The following is an 18,224-nucleotide window of genomic DNA, read 5'->3' as shown; positions in this document are numbered from 1 at the left end:
ATAGAAACATTTAGATATATAAAAAACCAAGCAAACTTATAATCAAACATACTGAGTGCTTTTATTTTAAATAGTTTAAATTAAAACTGCTTTTTGAAAAACACATTTTTTTTGTTACCCACTTTTTGAAAACGTTTTACATTATTACTTTCCCTGCCTCATGTAATTTTAAAGTTGCATAGATTGTGATTGAACAATGTATATTGATCTATGGCTCCTTGTCTTTAACTCTACTTGTATCCTGCTTCCAAATCTCGATCGATAGACAACACAACATAGCAGGCAAACTTATTCAAAAAGAGAGCCAGGATTGAAATTACTTTTTGTATGGTACATTACATTTATCGATCTTGCATTCGGATCTCATAATAGTATAGAAATTATGAGGAAGTCGAACCTCATGTATGTTCTTAATAATCAAAATGTAAGGAGAAACTGTTGTAGCTAATAGCTATGTGCGACTCTGCAAAGTTTTACTTGCTTGAGAAGCCAAGACCAGAGCCTTGGCTCTTGTACTCGTTGTCATCCACTCCCTCTCCGCACGTCTTTGATGTTGCCTCGCATTCTTGGCTCGTTTTGGAGCTAACCGTGTGTCCCTTTCCACAAATGCAAGTCTGAATTTCTCAGCCAAAGACAATTCTGAAGGATTTGATGGAGAAACTGGAGCCTTTGCTGTGGGTCTGCCCACTGCCCATGTCTCGGGATTGATATCAACTATGGCGTGTTCATCTAATGCAATGTTTGGCAACGCTTCCCCTGGAACTCGCTTCCCCCTGAAACCGAAAGGTGATGGCTTTGGGTTTATTGTAATGCGTGGACATTCTGTGGAGAAAATCTCCAAGGAATCTTTATCTATTTTTGGCTGCAGGGAGTGAAAAAGAAAGCACAAATGATTAGAATTGATAGGGGACTCTTTCATGGATGCAAGATTTCCCACTTCTACAACCACCATGAAAACAAAAGGCACTGGAATTCATAAATTAGTTGCCCGGCAAAATGTCGATATGTTGTCGAACCTACTGTGTCTTTTTTAGTACAACAACTGTAGGATGGAGGATCAAATCTCCAACCTCATGTGGAAGGCCAAAAGGCCATGCCAATTACTGTTCTTGAACCTAAACTTCAGGCACATTTTCAGGAAAATTGACATTTCACCGAGTCACTCATTGTTAGAAAAATGATAGAAGTAGTCGCCTACTTCTAGGGACATGATTCCTAATCAATGAACTTTCTTACAATCCAAACGGAAGGATGGTATTTGTTTCTTATCTAAAAAGGAAAGCAGGGAAAATAATGAAAATAAATACCAAATTGGGGATAGATCAAAGAAGGTACCCTACCCAGACTAACCACCGAAGTGATTGTGCCCCATTGGCAATTTCAGCTGTATCAAGCTCCTCCCATGAATCTCCTTCTATATCATCCAGCCTTGGTTTAAATATATCCAAGGACCTTCGTGCCGTGTCATCGCTCCTCGGACACCCTCTGCAACATTTTTGTTCATATCCTGTTATAAGGTTATTACTCCTAGTCAAAATACAAATATATACATATACATATAGAGCCAGAATGACAGCACAGTGCAACAAAATTAGGAAATCAACAAGCTCATGTTCTAATCATCAAGTAAATAGAGCCTTAGATCTATATGTTACAGACGAATAAGGCACCGATCTACTAGATGAAATTGGAGATTTCACTATTTGTTCAAGTTTTATGCACATGAGGTCGTTAAAGCTTTCCTTGGAGATACTTTGAAGGATAAGTGGAAGTGATAGCAACTTCTTTAGCAGTAAACTACCTATGTAATCTCAGAACTATCATATAGAATAGATGTAAAATAACCGACAATATATCTTTCAAAAGTGTATCAATGGCAAGGGAGTAGGTACGTACCCGCAACGCAGTGTCTCCAAGGAACAACAATGCTGAACAAGCTCAGAAACACCAGCAGCCGTGATCTTGTTGCATCGACTGCATAAAAATTCTTCTTAATCAAAAGATACTCAAAACTAAACAAATGGTGAAATTGCAACTACAAGACAGAGCCTTGCTTGTTTAACATAGTGAAGAAATATAAAACTTCATTTATGCTATTGAACAACAGAGGACAAAAACAAAAAGAAGTTCATTCATCAATGGAACTTGTGTCCTCCACACCTAATATCCACAGCTCTAAGAAATTTGCATGTCTTGGCAACTTCTGCTAACCCAAAATCAGAAACTTCTGAACCAGAAACGTTGAGGGTTTCCCACGAACTATCTGCTAGGGAGATAATAATATCGTCGTCCAGTAATTTTCTTCTTCGGGCAACTGCTGCTAGTGATTTCTGTAATTCCAGAAAACAAATAAAGAACGCAGATCACATGACAAGCTTTCTGTTAACAGTATACAAGTACAGCATGATAAATTGCAATAACCCAAAGCCTCATAAGAGAAGATGGAGGTACTCCATACAACAACTCTTGGGAAATTTCTGTGTTAAATCCTAACTTTTTCCACTATACTTCTAAATTTGTATGAATTTAGTCTAATCATTTAAAAGTCTCAATTTTCTCTCAATTAAGCTCATACGTAGAACTCAAGGATAGAGTTGTACAACCTAAGAACACATCCGGCTCAAGTATGGTCGTAATACTTAAACTAATCCATTCCAATAGTGAGGTGGATAATTGGTGCTAAATAATTGTTGGCCCAAAATCAGCCCAACATCAATACTTCCGTTGCACAATTGCATTTAACACATTAATGACACAGACTACTGAGGTTAATAAATTCAAGTCAAAACACGAAATCGAATGGATATGAAACTGATACCAGCATTGAAATATAGAAATGACATACATAACTATACCTAAACCATATTCTTTCTTTATCAAATATATATGTCGGTTGATCATATTTTCTCAGCAGAACACAAACATATGAACTAAATTCACCTACCCCAAATCCAAATAACGTTCAAGAGTGCAAGGAGAAATCTAAAAAAATCATCGAAACCGACTTAAATTAATTCATTTGGTCGATTTAATTGAACATAAAGAACAAATTCTAAACCAAACCAACCTTCACATCTGACGGAAAGTTGGCACTAATCTCATCCAAGTCAGGAATTATATCTTCCAAATGCTTGCCAATAACTCCAACGCACAAACTAACTAAACTTGGAGGTTTCTTCCTCTCAAAGGGCAATCCTGTTCCTATAACCAAAACAAGAACTTGAATCACATAATTGCAGAACAAAACTCGTGGGTACAGCACGCAAATGCCAGAAAATTAGCAAATTGGGTCGCCAAATTAGGGCTCGAAACATTATCTTTTCCTTCAAAAGTTCAGAATCAATGAATTCAAATCAAAACTATGAGAAGAGAAAAAGAAAACCCAATAACTCCCTCAAGTTACAATTTCACAGTTGGCTAGAAAAAATGAGAAAGAGAGGGATTTACCAGAGGATTGAGACGTAGTAGGCTTGAAACTGGATTTCTGATTCAAATCGAGAGATGTAGATGTAGCGAAGGGATTAGAATAAGCAGGCTTTGAATTGGATTTCTGATTCAAATCAAGCTTTACAAAAGTCTTCGCAATGATCTTCGCTTCTTTGAGTGTTTCCATCAAATTTAAGGATTGGGAAAACAAGAAGAAATGGGAAAAAAGAAGAAGAGAAGAAAAAACATTGATGGTAGTAATGAACAATCGAGTTATAGGGACGATAGAGGCAAAGGAGGCTTTGTAAAATTTTGATTTTTTTTTTTTTCAATTCTTTTTTTAACAGGCACCACAATAAAATTGTGGAATTTTGTTTTATTTTAGTCACGGTTGAAAATCAATTTTATTTCAAAATATTAAAATACATATTTGAATACTTAGAAAAATTAATCCCATGCTCAAAAAAAAAAAAATCGAAAAATTAATGCTTTTAATAGAAAATCCAAAAATTAATAATTTATTAGAATATAAAATTTACATGTAATTTTTAAGAAGGGTTAGTTTTCGAATATAGAAAAATGAACCAAAATGTTTATAAATATAGTAAAATTTCACTGTCTATCTGCGATAAACAATGATAGTGTCGGTGTTGATATTCAACATGACAATTAGGATCTTAAGCACTCTAACTATATTAATTTTAGATTTAAAGCATGCTTGATCAGAAAAATAATTTTAGGGTTTCAAAAAATTACTTTTGAAGAAATCATCCAATCCAGAAACGACTTTCCTCGAATTGATCACGAACTTGTTGTAGACTACCACAAGATCCTCTCTACTATTCTCCTGGCCTTAGATTAGAGGGTGGAATCTAAAAAGAGAAGAAACGTGAAGGGAATTTTGGAGATTTTTCAGTTTTGGTGCAACTACTGAGGAAGAACCCTTTCTTCTTTAAAAATCATTTTTCATGAACCATTTCCAATTGCATTTTTTAAAGAACTCTTCATCTTTTAAAGAATATCTTCATGCAATCCAATTGCATTTAATTTTGACACAAAAACAACATCTTAAGTGGAATTTGAGGTGTTCAAATAGTGAGAAAAGTGGGAAAATCTCATTCAATTCCCATTTTTCATTTTTTAATTGATTTTTTTTAAAAAAAATCAATTTAATAATTTAATTTTAATTTCCAATAAATTCATATTTCAGAAATGAAATTCAATATTAATTCAACAATTAATATTTAAATAAAATTCATTAATTTTTAAAAAAATTAATTCTGAATAATTAATTAAATTAATATAATATCAAATACTAAATTAATATAACACATATTCCGAACATGAATCTCCATTCATGTAATTAATATTTTAATCATATTTAAATATTTTTCAACTCTCCAATTTCGTTTAATTTGATAATCAAATGTTTAATTATCTACCAACCCTGAAAGCGAGTAGGAGTGAATTCCATCTTACAGAACTATATCTCCAGCTATTTACCCAATCTTACCCCTAAAATGGGAGGTCTATTGAACGGCGATGTTAAGCCACTATCACCATTACAGATTAAAAGATAATCTCAAATAAACAGAAGTTCATAGTTAGCTCAAGATTGAGATCGAGTTATCTTAGATCATTGAATTGAAATAGTCAGTTTTAACGGTAAATGGCATAACAAAGAAAAATGACTATTTCGTGGTCCGGTCTTATGCAAACATCTTTTGCATAGGATGGCTCCACTCGCATGGCTTCACATGAACAATTTCAGGATCACCTCGTTTGTATCATATATAAAGTGGGTCACATCCATAGTATCCCCAAGGTAAGGTACCCAACCTCATCCTTATACTTATAGGCCGTTTTGACTATGTACTCAAACTTGATCTAATTTTATGTCTCTACACAAAGTTTAAGTATTCATGCTATAGTCATGGGTTCGTTAGTTTATTGGATTTAGGCTCTAACAAAATACAATTTACATGTTCAATAACAGCTTTATTGAATAAATCTCAATAACAACTTTATTGCAAAATAGAATATGTCTAAAGATTACATACTGTGAGTTTTAAGACATACAACCCAACAAACTCCTACTTGGACTAAACTCTAGTGAGTTTACATATACATAATACTGAGTAGGGGGAAATAAATACAATAAACTAGGGCATCAGATACCCATGAATTATCCCACTTGCCCTAAAGTTGTATGTCTCATAGTCCTAGTCTGACTATGTGACCCTCAAATACTTTAACTATGAGGGCCTTTGTAAATGGATCAGCTAGATTGTCTTCTGAGGCAATATGCATGATGATCACGTCTCCTCGGTGTACTATCTCTCTGATGAGATGGTACTTACGCTCAATGTGCTTCCCGCGCTTATGGTTTCTCGGTTCTCTTGAGTTTGCAACTACTTTACTATTATCACAATAGAGAGTGATTGGTATATGCATATTTGGAATGACTTCCAAATCGATCAAGAACTTCCTTAGCCATACTACTTCTTTTGTTGTTTCAGATGTAGTTACATATTCCGCTTCCATGGTGGAGTCAGCAATATAGCTTTGCTTTATACTTCTCTATATTACTACTCCTCCATTTAGAATGGATACTGATCTTGAAGTAGATTTCCTAGAATCCACATCAGTTTGAAAATCAGAATCAGTGTATCTTATAAGGATCAGATCCTTAGCATCGTACACGAGCATATAGTTCTTCATTCTCTGAAGATACTTGAGGATGTTTTTAACAGCAGTCCAATGATTATATACATGATTGGACTGAAATCTGCTGATTATACCAACTACATAGTAGATATCTGCCGTGTACACAACATGGCATACATTAAACTGCCAACTGTTGATGCATAAGGAATTTGTTTCATAACCTCAACCTCTTGAGGTGTCTTAGGACATTGTTCCTTAGACAAATGAATTTCATGCCTAAAAGTTAATAGACCCCTCTTGGAATTTTGCATCTTAAATCTAGACAACATCTTGTCAATATAAGATGTCTGAGATAAGACTAGCGTTCTGTTCTTGCGATTCCAAACTATTTGGATTCCAAGAACATACTATGCATCTCTCTTATCTTTCATTTGAAATTGTGATGATAGTCATCTCTTAACGTCAGCAAGAAATTCTACCTCATTCTCGATAAGTAGGATATCATCAACATATAACACTAGAAAAGCTACAGTTTTGTTGACAATTTTCTTGTACACACAAGGTTTGTCGATGTTCTATTCAAAGCCATAAGATTTGGTTGCGGTGTCAAATCTTATATTCCAGGATCGGGATGCTTGTTTCAACCCATAAATGGATCTTTTAAGCTTGCAAACCTTTTGCTCTTGACCCTGTTCAATAAACCCCTCTGGTTGAGACATATAGATTCTCTCTTCAAAGATAGCCATTCAAAAAGGTCTTGACATCCATTTTCCATATTTCGTAATCATAAAAGGCAGCAATGGATAAAAGTATTCTAATTGACTTAATCATGGCAACTAGAGAGAAGGTTTTTTCATAGTCCACCCCCTCTCTTTGGGTAAACCCTTTTTCCACGAGTCTAGTTTTGTAGGTTTGTGCCTCCAACTTGGCCTCGTTTCCTTTTGTAGATTCATTTGCAACCAATAGATTTTACCCCATCTGGTTAATCTACAAGTTCCCAGACTAAATTGAAGTACATAGACTCCATTTCGAGGTCTATGGCTTTTATCCATTGGTCTTGATCCACATCTTCCATTTCCTGTTTAAAGGTCAATGGATCCTTCAAGCCATCATCAGGTATGATGACCGGAGTTTCTGTCAAACTCATGTAACGATTAGGCTATTGAACAATCCTCCCACTACGTCGAGGCACTCTCAACTCTTGAGCAAGATGTGATGGATCAGTTTCATCAACAACCCTTGTTGAATGACCAACCTGATCAACAACCCTTATTGATTTATCTGTAGATTTCGTGGATATTTCATTTAATACTAACCTACTACAAGGTTGATAATTTCTTATGTGGTTCTCATCTAAGAATGTTACATTTTTCGATACAAATACTTTATCCTCTTGAGGATCATAAAATAGACTACCTTTTGTTTCTTTTAGGTATCCTATAAATAGTCATACTTTCAATCAACATTCCAACTTCTTTGAATTCTCAGCCAACACGTGTGTCGGGCATCCCAAAATCCTGAAGTGATGTATACTGCCTTTACATCATCTCCATAACTCATAAGGTGTTTTAGAAACACTTTTTAGGGAACCTTGTTCAAAATGTAAACGACGGTCTCTACTACATGTCCCCAAAATGAATTAGGTAACTGAGCATAACTCATCATAGAGCGAACCATGTCTAACAGGGTTCTATTTCTCCTTTCCGCTACATCATTCTGTTGAGGTGTACCGGGTGCTGTGAGTTAAGACTGAAATTCGTGTTTTATCAAATAGTCCTAGAATTTTAAATCCACTCACCATCTTGATCTGATCGAAGTGTTTTAATCTTTTTACCTAATTGGTTTTCATCTTTTGTCTTATATTCCTTAAACTTTTTAAGGATTTCGGACTTATAATGCATTAGGTAAATATAGCCATATCTAGAATATTCATCAATAAAACTGATGAAATATCCATACCTTCTGTGTGCTCTAACATTCATCGGACTACAGAGGTCAGAATGCACAAGTTCTAAGGGTTTTTTGGCTCTAAGACCTTTTTCCGTAAAAGATCTTTTAGTCATCTTACCTTCAAGACAAGATTCACGCGGAGGTAAAAAATTTTCTTCTAACTGATTTTGGAGTCCGCTCTGAACCAATCTCCCAATCCTATTGAGATTAATGTGGTCAAGTCTTAAGTCCAAAGATAGGTATTAGGATAAATTTTTTACCTTTTATTTTGAGTTTTAACTGTTTTAAACAACTTTACATTCAAAACAACTTTTGTCTTAGTTGGTTTTAACATATATAAGTTATTTTCTAGTTTTGCATAACATATTTTAATACCTTTTGATATAATGAATACTTCATTAACTTCAAAAAAAACTTTATATTTTTGTTATAGCAAACATGAGATGGATATTAAATTCATCCTCATAGTTGAAACATAATAGACATTTTCAAGTAAAATGAATCTATCTTCAATAAATAACTTCATCCACTGTTTTAGCTGAGACAACCTCTTTGATCCCTACCTTAAAAGTTGTCTTGCCTTCAGTAAGCTGTCTCCAGGTGCTAGTTTCTTGAGCGAAAATGCAAATATGATTATCGGCACCTGAATCAAGTATTCAAGTTCATTTATCATTTTCCACTAAACATGTTTCAATAACTAGTAAATATATATACTTTGTTGTGCTTTCTTAGTTTCGGTCATCTATGACATTTGTGTTTATTACTTTTAACATATCCAGAACATGTTCATTAATATAGGTTCTATCCTTTATGTTATAGTTATAAACATCTTCGAGAATTTCGTTTCTGACAAATTGTCCAAACAACGTCTATAATGAATCCACGATTTCTTTGACGAAAACTATGTTCTCGAATTTCGTAAACTAGTATATCAGATATGCTTGCTAATATATAGATCGAGCTTTATCATTTACCCTAATCCATCTGTCATAAGCATTCCAAACTATTTTTTTGGTTTGCATATGAGTTGGGAGTCAAAGGAAATTCCTCGGTTAAAAACATACCTTAAATCATCATTTGCTAGTATTGCATTTATATTTGATTTCCATATTAAAAATTTAAAACCATTAAATTTATCGGAAGCGAGTGATTTAGAAGAATTCAACATGCTAAAAATATAAACAAATTCTAATCAGTAAATTGCTTTTCAAAACCAATCAAATTTTTGCAAAAATAATAATGTAACTGAATTTCATTATTTATTTGCAATGATACTTTAGTGAGTCAGAATAGATGCCACCGAGGGGTAGTCAAATACTTCTTCACTAAAGCAAGACATTCTTGAGTAAATACTAACTCTAGAATAACTCTTTATTCCTGTAGATATTTAGTTACTGGTTTCGATCAAGAACTTACTAACACTTAGTAACTCTTGTAAGTGTAACTCTCCAATTCCAGACCTCAGAGGTCGGCCCCAACGATGCTACTGAATAGAGAGTCAAGGTTGGGAATAGACCTAAGAGATCCTATCCATTTATGGAGTTTGAGTTGTTCTGAATCCCATTTACAACCCTCCAAGGGGATAGTCGCTGAAAAGACGACTAGCTAATGCCCCTTAAAAACAACAAACAGGCACAACATAGAAACCTCATAGTCCAATCTAATGGAGGAGGCCATGAAAAGTAGCTAAAAAGTGTTTTTATTACCTTCAAATTTAGAACTAATATTGCTAGTTTTGTTTTGTTTGACATGGTTTATTGAGTAATTTCAAGAAACTAAGCATCATAAGCAATTTGTGCGAAAATGATAAAAAAAAAATCCCGGGGCAAAACTCCAATTTGAGTAATTATAGGTTGGCTATGGAATTAGGAAGAAACCAAGGACCCAAGATCAAGAAAAGAGGCAAATTTGGAAGGCAATTCGAGGGAGCCAGCGTTGGAATAGCATTGCAACGCGGCTCCCTAACGTTGTAGACCCGAGAACAATTAGAAATAAGGTAGCGTTGCAACGCTACGACTTTGACGCGCGACTAGCATGATGCCCCAGCGTTGCAATGCTGTGAGCATTTTATAAATAACAGCATTATGCCATCAGGTCTGAAGAGGAAGAGAGGAGGAGAAAAAGTGAGCTGACTTTGATAGATTGTACCTAAATTCTAGTCCGTATAGAAGCTGAAACAAAGCAATTATGATAGTTTTTTGGTTGAAGACTAGAGATTTCGATTGAGAGTTGATCTGAGAGCATTTTTTGGATTGATCATGATAGGAAGATTTACCGTGATCGAGCGGTTTGTTAAAGAATAATCTGGCATTCATGGTGAGAGTTAAGAAGATCGTGATTGGGATTCGAACCTATTGAGAGGAGATCGTTCTTCTTTGTTAATTTATTTTCTGCCATAATGATTTTTTTTTGTTGAATACTTTATCAGAATCATGTGTGGCTAAACTCTTGATTTTTTTTTGTTGAATACTTTATCAGAATCATGTGTGGCTAAACTCTTCTATTCTAGGGTGTTTGTGGATTTTAGGGATGTTATTTTGAATATTGAATTTACAATTTATTGATTTTTCATGGATTTCTAAATTATTTGTGTTTAATGCTTTTGATTAACTGGCCACTAATTGAATGAACTTAAGTTAATTAGATGTCTCGAGAGAGAATTTAATTCGTTGGACCCAATAATTTAGATTGTTATTCGAAATTGCATGAAAGTGAATTTAGAATAATAAGGGGTGCGATTGAAGGGTCTTCATGTTGTAACTATTCAAGCAATAGAAGAGATTCGGGTTAATTAGTAGTTATTAGGATTGTTTGAGCTCGAGAGAGGATTTCCTAATTTTAGAACTTCTAGCCTCAATCTATCAATTTCAATCAATTGCATGTTATATTCATTGTATTCCCTAAATGAAACAATACCCTGGAATTGTTTTGCTCTGAATTGTTCTTGTGTGTGACTGAATTTTTGTTATCCGTAGTTATAGATAAAAATCATATTTTGGTTGCCTAGATAAAATTGACGAAGAATTGTGATAGTTAAGTTAGGAAAATTTTGCTCACGCCAGTCCCTGAGGACGATACCCTATTTGGGATTTATTACTTCGATTGCGTGCACTTGCTCATCGTCAAGTTTTTGGCGTTGTTGCCTGGGACTGGCAAAAAACATTTTCCAAGCTTAATATTGCTAAAGACTGAGTTGATCTTAATTTGGGCCTTTTTGTTTTTGTTTTCTTTCTTTCTTTCTTTTTCTTTTTTTTTTTTTTTTTTTTGTAGTTGTTGTAGAATCCTGTGTATGCGAAGAAGTCAATAGGCTGAACTTGTTCCTTGTGATCCAAAACTTGAATGGACTTTAAGAAGAGTAAGAAGGAACATAAGAGTTGAGTTTGACGCCATGGGAGACCAAGGGAGAGCTGTTAGAACTATCAGAGATTATTTCCAACCAGCTGTCCCTACAACCCAGACAGGCATTGCTGAGGCCCCAATTAATGCCAATAATTTTGAGCTAAAACCTGGTTTAATTCAGATGACACGGGACATTTCATTCAGAGGAACTCCACATGAAGATCCGCATAAGCATATCCGCTCTTTCCTGAAAATTAGCAGGACGGTAAAATAAATAGAGTCTCTTATGATGCTATTTGATTGAGATTGTTTCCTTTTTATGTGCAGGACAAGACGAAAGATTGGTTGGAGTCACTTGCTATGGGAAGCATCACCATATGGGATGAGCTGGCTCAAGCCTTTTTGAATAAATTCTTCCCTCATGCGAAAACAAGTAGACTGAGAACAGAAATTGGCATATTCAAGAGAGAGGACGAGCAGTTATTCAAGGCATAGGAGCTCTATAAGAAGTTGTTGTGGAAGCGTCCCTAGCATGGATACTATGACTGGTTACAAATCCAGTTGTTCTACAATGAGTTGACCAGTTTAACGAAATCCATCTTAGATGCTGCTGCAGGTGGCTCAATTTTTGCAAAAACTGCTGATATTGCTCGGGCATTATAGGAGGACATGGCTGCCACGAGCTATAATTGGCCCCCAGAACGATCTTCATCTAGAGTGGCTAGAATTTATGAACTCGATGAGGTAAATGCTTTAAAGGTGCAGATGGCTACTTTGACTAATGCCATTAATCTTTTGTCCACAGGTACTCAACCATCGATTGTATCGATGGCAGTTTGTATTGAACTTACATCATGGGAGGTACCTAACCCGGAGCAAACAAATTATGTGTGCTAAGTGAACCAATTTCAAAGAGCCCAACAAAATTCTTATCAGATGAACCAACCAACTCATTATCACCCAGGTTTGCGCAATCATGAGAATTTTTCATATGCTAACAATAAGAATGTTTTGTAGGCACTTCCAGGTTTTTCTGAAAAGAAACCATTTGTGGAGGCTTTTCTTGGGGATTTCATAAAGGAGTCAAGGAGTAGAACTAATTTCTTGGAGAGTACAATAACGAGTCATGGAAAGACTACCCAGAACATTGAGGTTCAGGTTAGCCAGATTGCTGCTACATTGAATACTATGAACAAAGGAACTTTCCTTAACTGTACGAAGAAAAACCCTAGGGAAGAGTGCAAATCAATAACATTGAGAAGTGTGAGAAATATTATGCATCCTCTGACAGATCAAATAGAGGAACAGGTGGTATTGAGTCCGACAGCTGGTAATGAGAATCAAAGGAAAAAGGGTGATAGTCATGTATCATCCAAATTAGGGAGTAATTCTACCTCCACCTGTTGTGTTAAATAAAATCCTCTATCCCTGGTGCTTTCAGAAAAAGAAATTGAATGATCAGTTTGTTAATTTTTTGGATATTTTTAAGCAGCTTCACATTAATATTCCTTTTGCAGATGCGTTGGAACAAATGTCAAACTATGTGGAGTTCATGAAGGAAATGTTGTCTTCAAAGAAGAAGTTTGAAACGTATGATATGGTTAGTTTAAATGAGGAATGTAGTGTGATATTTCAAAAGAAGCTACCACAAAAATTGAAGGATCCTAGGAGTTCTACAATTCCCTAACTATAAGGAATCTAACAGTAAACAAGGCATTATTATGTGATTTAGGAGCCTCAATTAATCTAATGTCTTTATCTTTGTACAGGAAACTAGACATACGAGAGGTACAATCGACGATGATCTCATTGCAGTTGGTAGATCGTTCCCTCACTTACCCTTGTGGTGTAGTAGAGGATGTTCTGGTTAAGGTCGGCGATTTCATCTTTCCAGCAAATTTTATGGTCCTAGACATGGAAGAAGATGTTAAAATTCCCACCATCTTTGTGATGGAATACATAAGCATGCAACGAAAGCAAACATAATCAATAAGCACTCTAATTACATTTAATTTGAGCTTTAAAGCATGCTATTTCAGAAAAACTAAAGTGGGTTTCAAGTTGAACTTACTTTTAATGAATTCTCCCTTATCCAAGCTGTTCTTCTCGTTAATTCAGCTTCAAATCGATAGTGAACTATCCAAAGATCTTCTCTATTATTCTCAGCCTTGAATTTGAGTGGTGGAACTCGAATTTGAGTGAATTAGGTGAAGGAATTTCTGGGTTTGAGAGGGAGAAAAAGATGGATTCTCCAAACTGATTTCTCCAGCTCCATCTCCATTAACTTCTTTCAATTCTAAGTGTTTTAATTGAAGGAAATCGGACATGAGGATTTTCATGAGTAGCAGAATGATCATTCCAAATCCCATTTGTATTTAAACAACAACAATTACAATCAAGAAACGAAAACATACAGGCTATGGACAAAACAAAATTACAGCATGCTTTACATAAAATCAAGTGATAGAATTATACATACTTTTGAAGACTCATCTTCAATCTCCCATGATCATGAACGCTCGTTCAATCAACAAGACAGCAAACTCGAACGCTCGAACACTACGACTGCAACACAGCACGATCACAGCAATCACGAACACAATGAACTCCAAGACCACGAACACAACGAACGAGCTCCAATAACCTCGACTCAATCGAGTTGAGTATGACACCATCACAATGGCTACCTTGGTATTCTCGGTGTGAGAATCCAAAAGTGTGGGCTCTATGTGTACTTGGTTAGAGGCAGAGGCTAGAGGAAGAACAATTGTGCAAACGATTGAACAAGTGGAAGATGACAAATGTCTATTGTATAGACGATGCCCAATCGTTTAGAAAAAGCTCCGCGATCGTTTGGCAAAAGCTCCGCGATCATTTAGCTATCGGCCAGCTGAGTGAACTATCGTGTAGTGTCACTCCACTTGACGTATCTCATACATCATCCCGATCATATCATATATAATCAAATTTCCTCTTGTCAATTTGAACATTTCAAATCAACACCAAGAACTGATTCTCAACTTGAATCCATTAAGCTACCATGGGGACCTTATGGATTTGTAGCTCAAAGCTCCAACATTACGTGAATAACTGACTAAACTCTTTAGTCACGGGATCCACCATCCGTTAATTGCCAGGCACTCTACTAAAGACCGACAGTTGAACTCTCTTTCCTACAGATATATTATGTATCCATATCAACTAATCAACAGTGCGATAACCCTTCACAGATCGCTCGTAAGTACAGCTGGGCTAATAACCGTTATGCCCCTGTAGTTACATCTAACTCCTTAAGTACCACTGATCCCTCTAATGAACATAAGTCATAGTCCTACTATGACTAAGTCCTCTCTTCCAAAGAGAAGTAGTGGCCACTATGTTCAAGCCCCAGAATTAGCCCTTAAGAGAGCAATCTATCTACTTACCCTTACTTCAGGGAATGATTGAATTCCATTTTTTGTAACTAAGTTCCCAGCTCCCAAATCAGACAAGTCCCTAAAAAGGTAGGCATGTTGAGTTGGCAATCTGGCCACTCTCACGCATACGAATCAAAGGACTGCCCTCAAAGGCAGGAGTTCCCAAAACACTCAAGATTGAGGTCATGTCACCTATGGTCGTTTAGATGAGATGTAAATCTCCAGTATCAATGGCATTATATACAGAGACGAATCATCTCGTGGTTCGGTCTTATACAAACTCTTTGTATAGGACACCCCTGCTCGCATATCTCCACATGAATGGCCAGGATCTACCATTTGTAGTAATTCACAACATTTGCAAACCACTACAAAGCGGGTCGTATCCGTAGTGTCACCAAGATCAGATATCTCTCCTTAATCCTTATACTACAGACCTATTTAGGTTATCAATTAAGGCATGTTCCACTTGTGTATCTCATATACATGCTTAAGTTTACATACAATAATTATGAAGCTTTGTTTATTGGATATGAGTAAATGCCAAATAAAATAACTCTTATTTTATTCATAACAATGTGTATAGATTACAAACTACGAGACTTCGGGAGAATTAGGATACCAATCCCAACATTAATAACCTTCAGCATGCAAGTACCTCATCAAAGGAATTGGGCAGCAGCTGCTTTAACAATTGAAGTGGGAATTATGTGATTACATGAGGAACACACCTCATGCTTAAGAAAAGTAGGAAAACTCCCCTTTCTCAAATTTCCAATTTAATTTCCCAAAAAACTAATTAATTTCAAATTAATTAAATTTAATTTGATTAATTCCTAATTAAACAAATTCAACATTTCAATTTCAATTTCTCAAATTGAATTTTAAAATTGAAATTAATTTGATTTTTAATTAATTAAACATAATTAATTACTTAATTAATTTAATATCAAATATCAAATTAATCACACATCTAATTTCCAACATGAATCTTATTCATGAATTAATATTTAAATCAATATTTAAACATTATAAACTCTCCAATTTCGTTTAGTTTCAACAAATTAAACGTTAATTATATCGAATATAATTAAACAAACCCCAATTTTATTTTGAATTTATTCAAACTCAAAACCCTAATTTCAATTTGAACATTTTCATATTGAAATTCAATTTGAACAATTCAAATTGATATCATTCCAACCGAGTAGGCATGAATTCTGTCTTGTACCCTATGTCCCCAGCTATTTACCCGATCTTACCCCTGAAGTGGGAGGCTTATTGAGCTGGCGCGGTTGAGTCAACCCTCACCCATGCAAATCTAAGGATAATCCCGAATAGACAAGAGTTCATAGTTAGCTCAGGATTAAGATTGAGTTACCTAGGTCATCTAAGCGAAATAGTCAGTCTTAAACAATAAACAGTATTATATATTAAAAGTGACTTATTTCTTGGTCCGATCTTATGCAAACTCATGGTATAGAACGCCCTCACTCCTCATGTCAATACATGAACGAATTTGGATCATTTTGTTTGTAGTATCTTTACAATAACTTGTAACAACTATAGAGTAGGTCGCATCCAATATTGTTACCAGAATAAGGTACCCAACCTTAATCATATACTATAGACCGTTTTGACTATTTACTCAAACTTGATCCATTTTTATGTCTCTACATAAAATTCAAATATTCATATAATAGCCATGGATCTTAGTTTATTGGATTTAGACTTTATGAATGCAATTAATAGATTCAATAACAACTTTATTGAAGAAATATTTAATAACATCTTTATTGATAATAGAATATGTTTAATTTTATAAGCTGCAAGTTTTAGGACATACAACCCAATAACTTGGACGGTCATTCCTAGCCACAAGTAGAGCTTTGATTGATGTTTATGATGGCAAGCTTACACTTAGGGTGAACGATGAAAAGGTAAAATTCAACATCTTTCGTTCTTCCAAACCTAATGAACCTGTAAGTTTGTGCCAAGAGATCAATGAAGTAGATGGTAAAGATTCTAAACAATCTCTTGCTAAAGGAAGGGCAAGGAAAAAATAAGTTGTCGTGAACAATCTCCAAAGAAAGGTACAGTAAATTTTTTAGATTATATTCGTAAGGGAGATATTGAACTAGTGGACGAAGGGAGAGAAGATTGTGCTTTTTCCGATAATTGTTCTTCGACTAATTTTTTATGTAAATATCAGTGCCGGAGAAAATTATATATTTCAGGTGTTGTTGTGCATGGAATGATGAAGCCACCTTGAAAGTTATCTGAATTGGGACCTGGTCTAGCTAAAGACGTTAAACTAAGCGCTTCTTGGGAGACAACCCAAGTGTTCTAGTTTTAATTCAGTTTTGATTTTGTTTGTTATTTGATTTATTTTTTTTAAGGATAGAGAGCCACCTCATGATTATTTTGTTTTGATCCTCAGGTTGGAGATGATATTCAAGTGTTTTCAAGCACCAATTTGCCATCCAGACTCGTGAATACCTAATCATTACCCAGACTTGTATCATTCATCTGTTGTGTGATTGTTTTAGATGTTATATATTTTGGACAATGTATCTTTTTAAGTTTGGGGTGGGGGCATACTTTGTGCTTGAATCTTGTGTTTTTATGCATGTTGTTTTGAGTTGACTTTTTTATGCACGTTATTGGCGATTTTGAGGAAAAATAGAAAATTTTTGAAAATTTTGAAAAAGAGTTGATTTTGGTTAGGAAGAATGTTGAAACTGATTGAATTGTGTTCTTTGGTTGCTTTCTTTTACTATGATGGTTGACGAGTCACTCATGATATATGCCATGTTTTGAAGTAGAAATTGGATAACATAATCCTCTCTTGAGTGTTCTTTGTTCTGAATCCTTCTTTGTATCCTCTGTTATCTTGAGCACGAACCACTTTAATTTAGAACCTATAACTGAAGAAAGCCTTATTTTAAGTCAAGTTGGTTGTCACCTCGAAAGGCCCTACTGGTTAGAGAGTGTCTTGCATGTTGGTGTGTAATGTTAAACTAAGAGGAAAGAAAAGAATATTATTATTGTCTTTGAGAAAAAAATAGAGTGTGAACTCATGCACTTGAAAGAAATATATTTTTGTTATTTAAACTTGTAATGTGTATGCATGGATGGGAGTAAAAAGAGTTGTCTTTGTTGTGCTCAGTTAGGGCACCGGGGAATTGGCTAGGTATGGTTCCCTGTAATGGATGTGTGAAAGCTAATGCCCCTAGGTAAACTGATGCAAGTTTAGGGTCCTTTTGTTTTCGAAAATAAAAACAGAAATAAGGCACCTTAGTGGACATATTACTTCCTTGAGTGTGGTGATGCATGATGGTGATGCTTGATGATTGGTGCTTGAGCTAAATTAGGGGGAAAACTGATAAAGCTTAATTAAATCTTAAGTCAGTTGTTGAGTTTTGA

At 35.1% G+C, this 18,224-nt stretch overlaps 1 protein-coding gene across 1 annotated transcript; it reads right to left on the bottom strand.

Moving 5' to 3' along the window:
* Nucleotides 1–288: 288 nt before the first annotated feature.
* On the bottom strand, nucleotides 289–3,780 carry LOC120084911 (RNI-like superfamily protein). Its single transcript, XM_039040720.2, has 6 exons — nucleotides 3,448–3,780; nucleotides 3,068–3,201; nucleotides 2,161–2,330; nucleotides 1,897–1,974; nucleotides 1,341–1,485; nucleotides 289–862 (listed from the first exon to the last, which is right to left on the bottom strand). Exons 1-6 carry the CDS (start codon nucleotides 3,611–3,613, stop codon nucleotides 452–454), a joined length of 1,104 nt encoding a protein of 367 aa, XP_038896648.1. The 5' UTR covers nucleotides 3,614–3,780; the 3' UTR covers nucleotides 289–451.
* Nucleotides 3,781–18,224: the final 14,444 nt, after the last annotated feature.

Source organism: Benincasa hispida, chromosome 9, assembly GCF_027475165.1.
Source record: "Benincasa hispida cultivar pf3 chromosome 9, pf3_genome.v1.1, whole genome shotgun sequence".
NCBI lineage: Eukaryota > Viridiplantae > Streptophyta > Magnoliopsida > Cucurbitales > Cucurbitaceae > Benincasa > Benincasa hispida.
Note: the sequence above shows the minus strand (reverse complement) of the source record. Positions and strands in the feature narration are given on the sequence as shown.

Bases quoted from the DNA above. Each gene is read 5' to 3' on its own strand.
- LOC120084911 (XM_039040720.2), bottom strand. From the start codon at position 3,613: ATGGAAACACTCAAAGAAGCGAAGATCATTGCGAAGACTTTTGTAAAG. The intron at 3,202-3,447 runs GTAAATCCCTCT...TTTTGGTTATAG, and splicing joins TACTACGTCTCAATCCTCTG to GAACAGGATTGCCCTTTGAG. The intron at 863-1,340 runs GTAGGGTACCTT...CACTCCCTGCAG, and splicing joins CACTTCGGTGGTTAGTCTGG to CCAAAAATAGATAAAGATTC.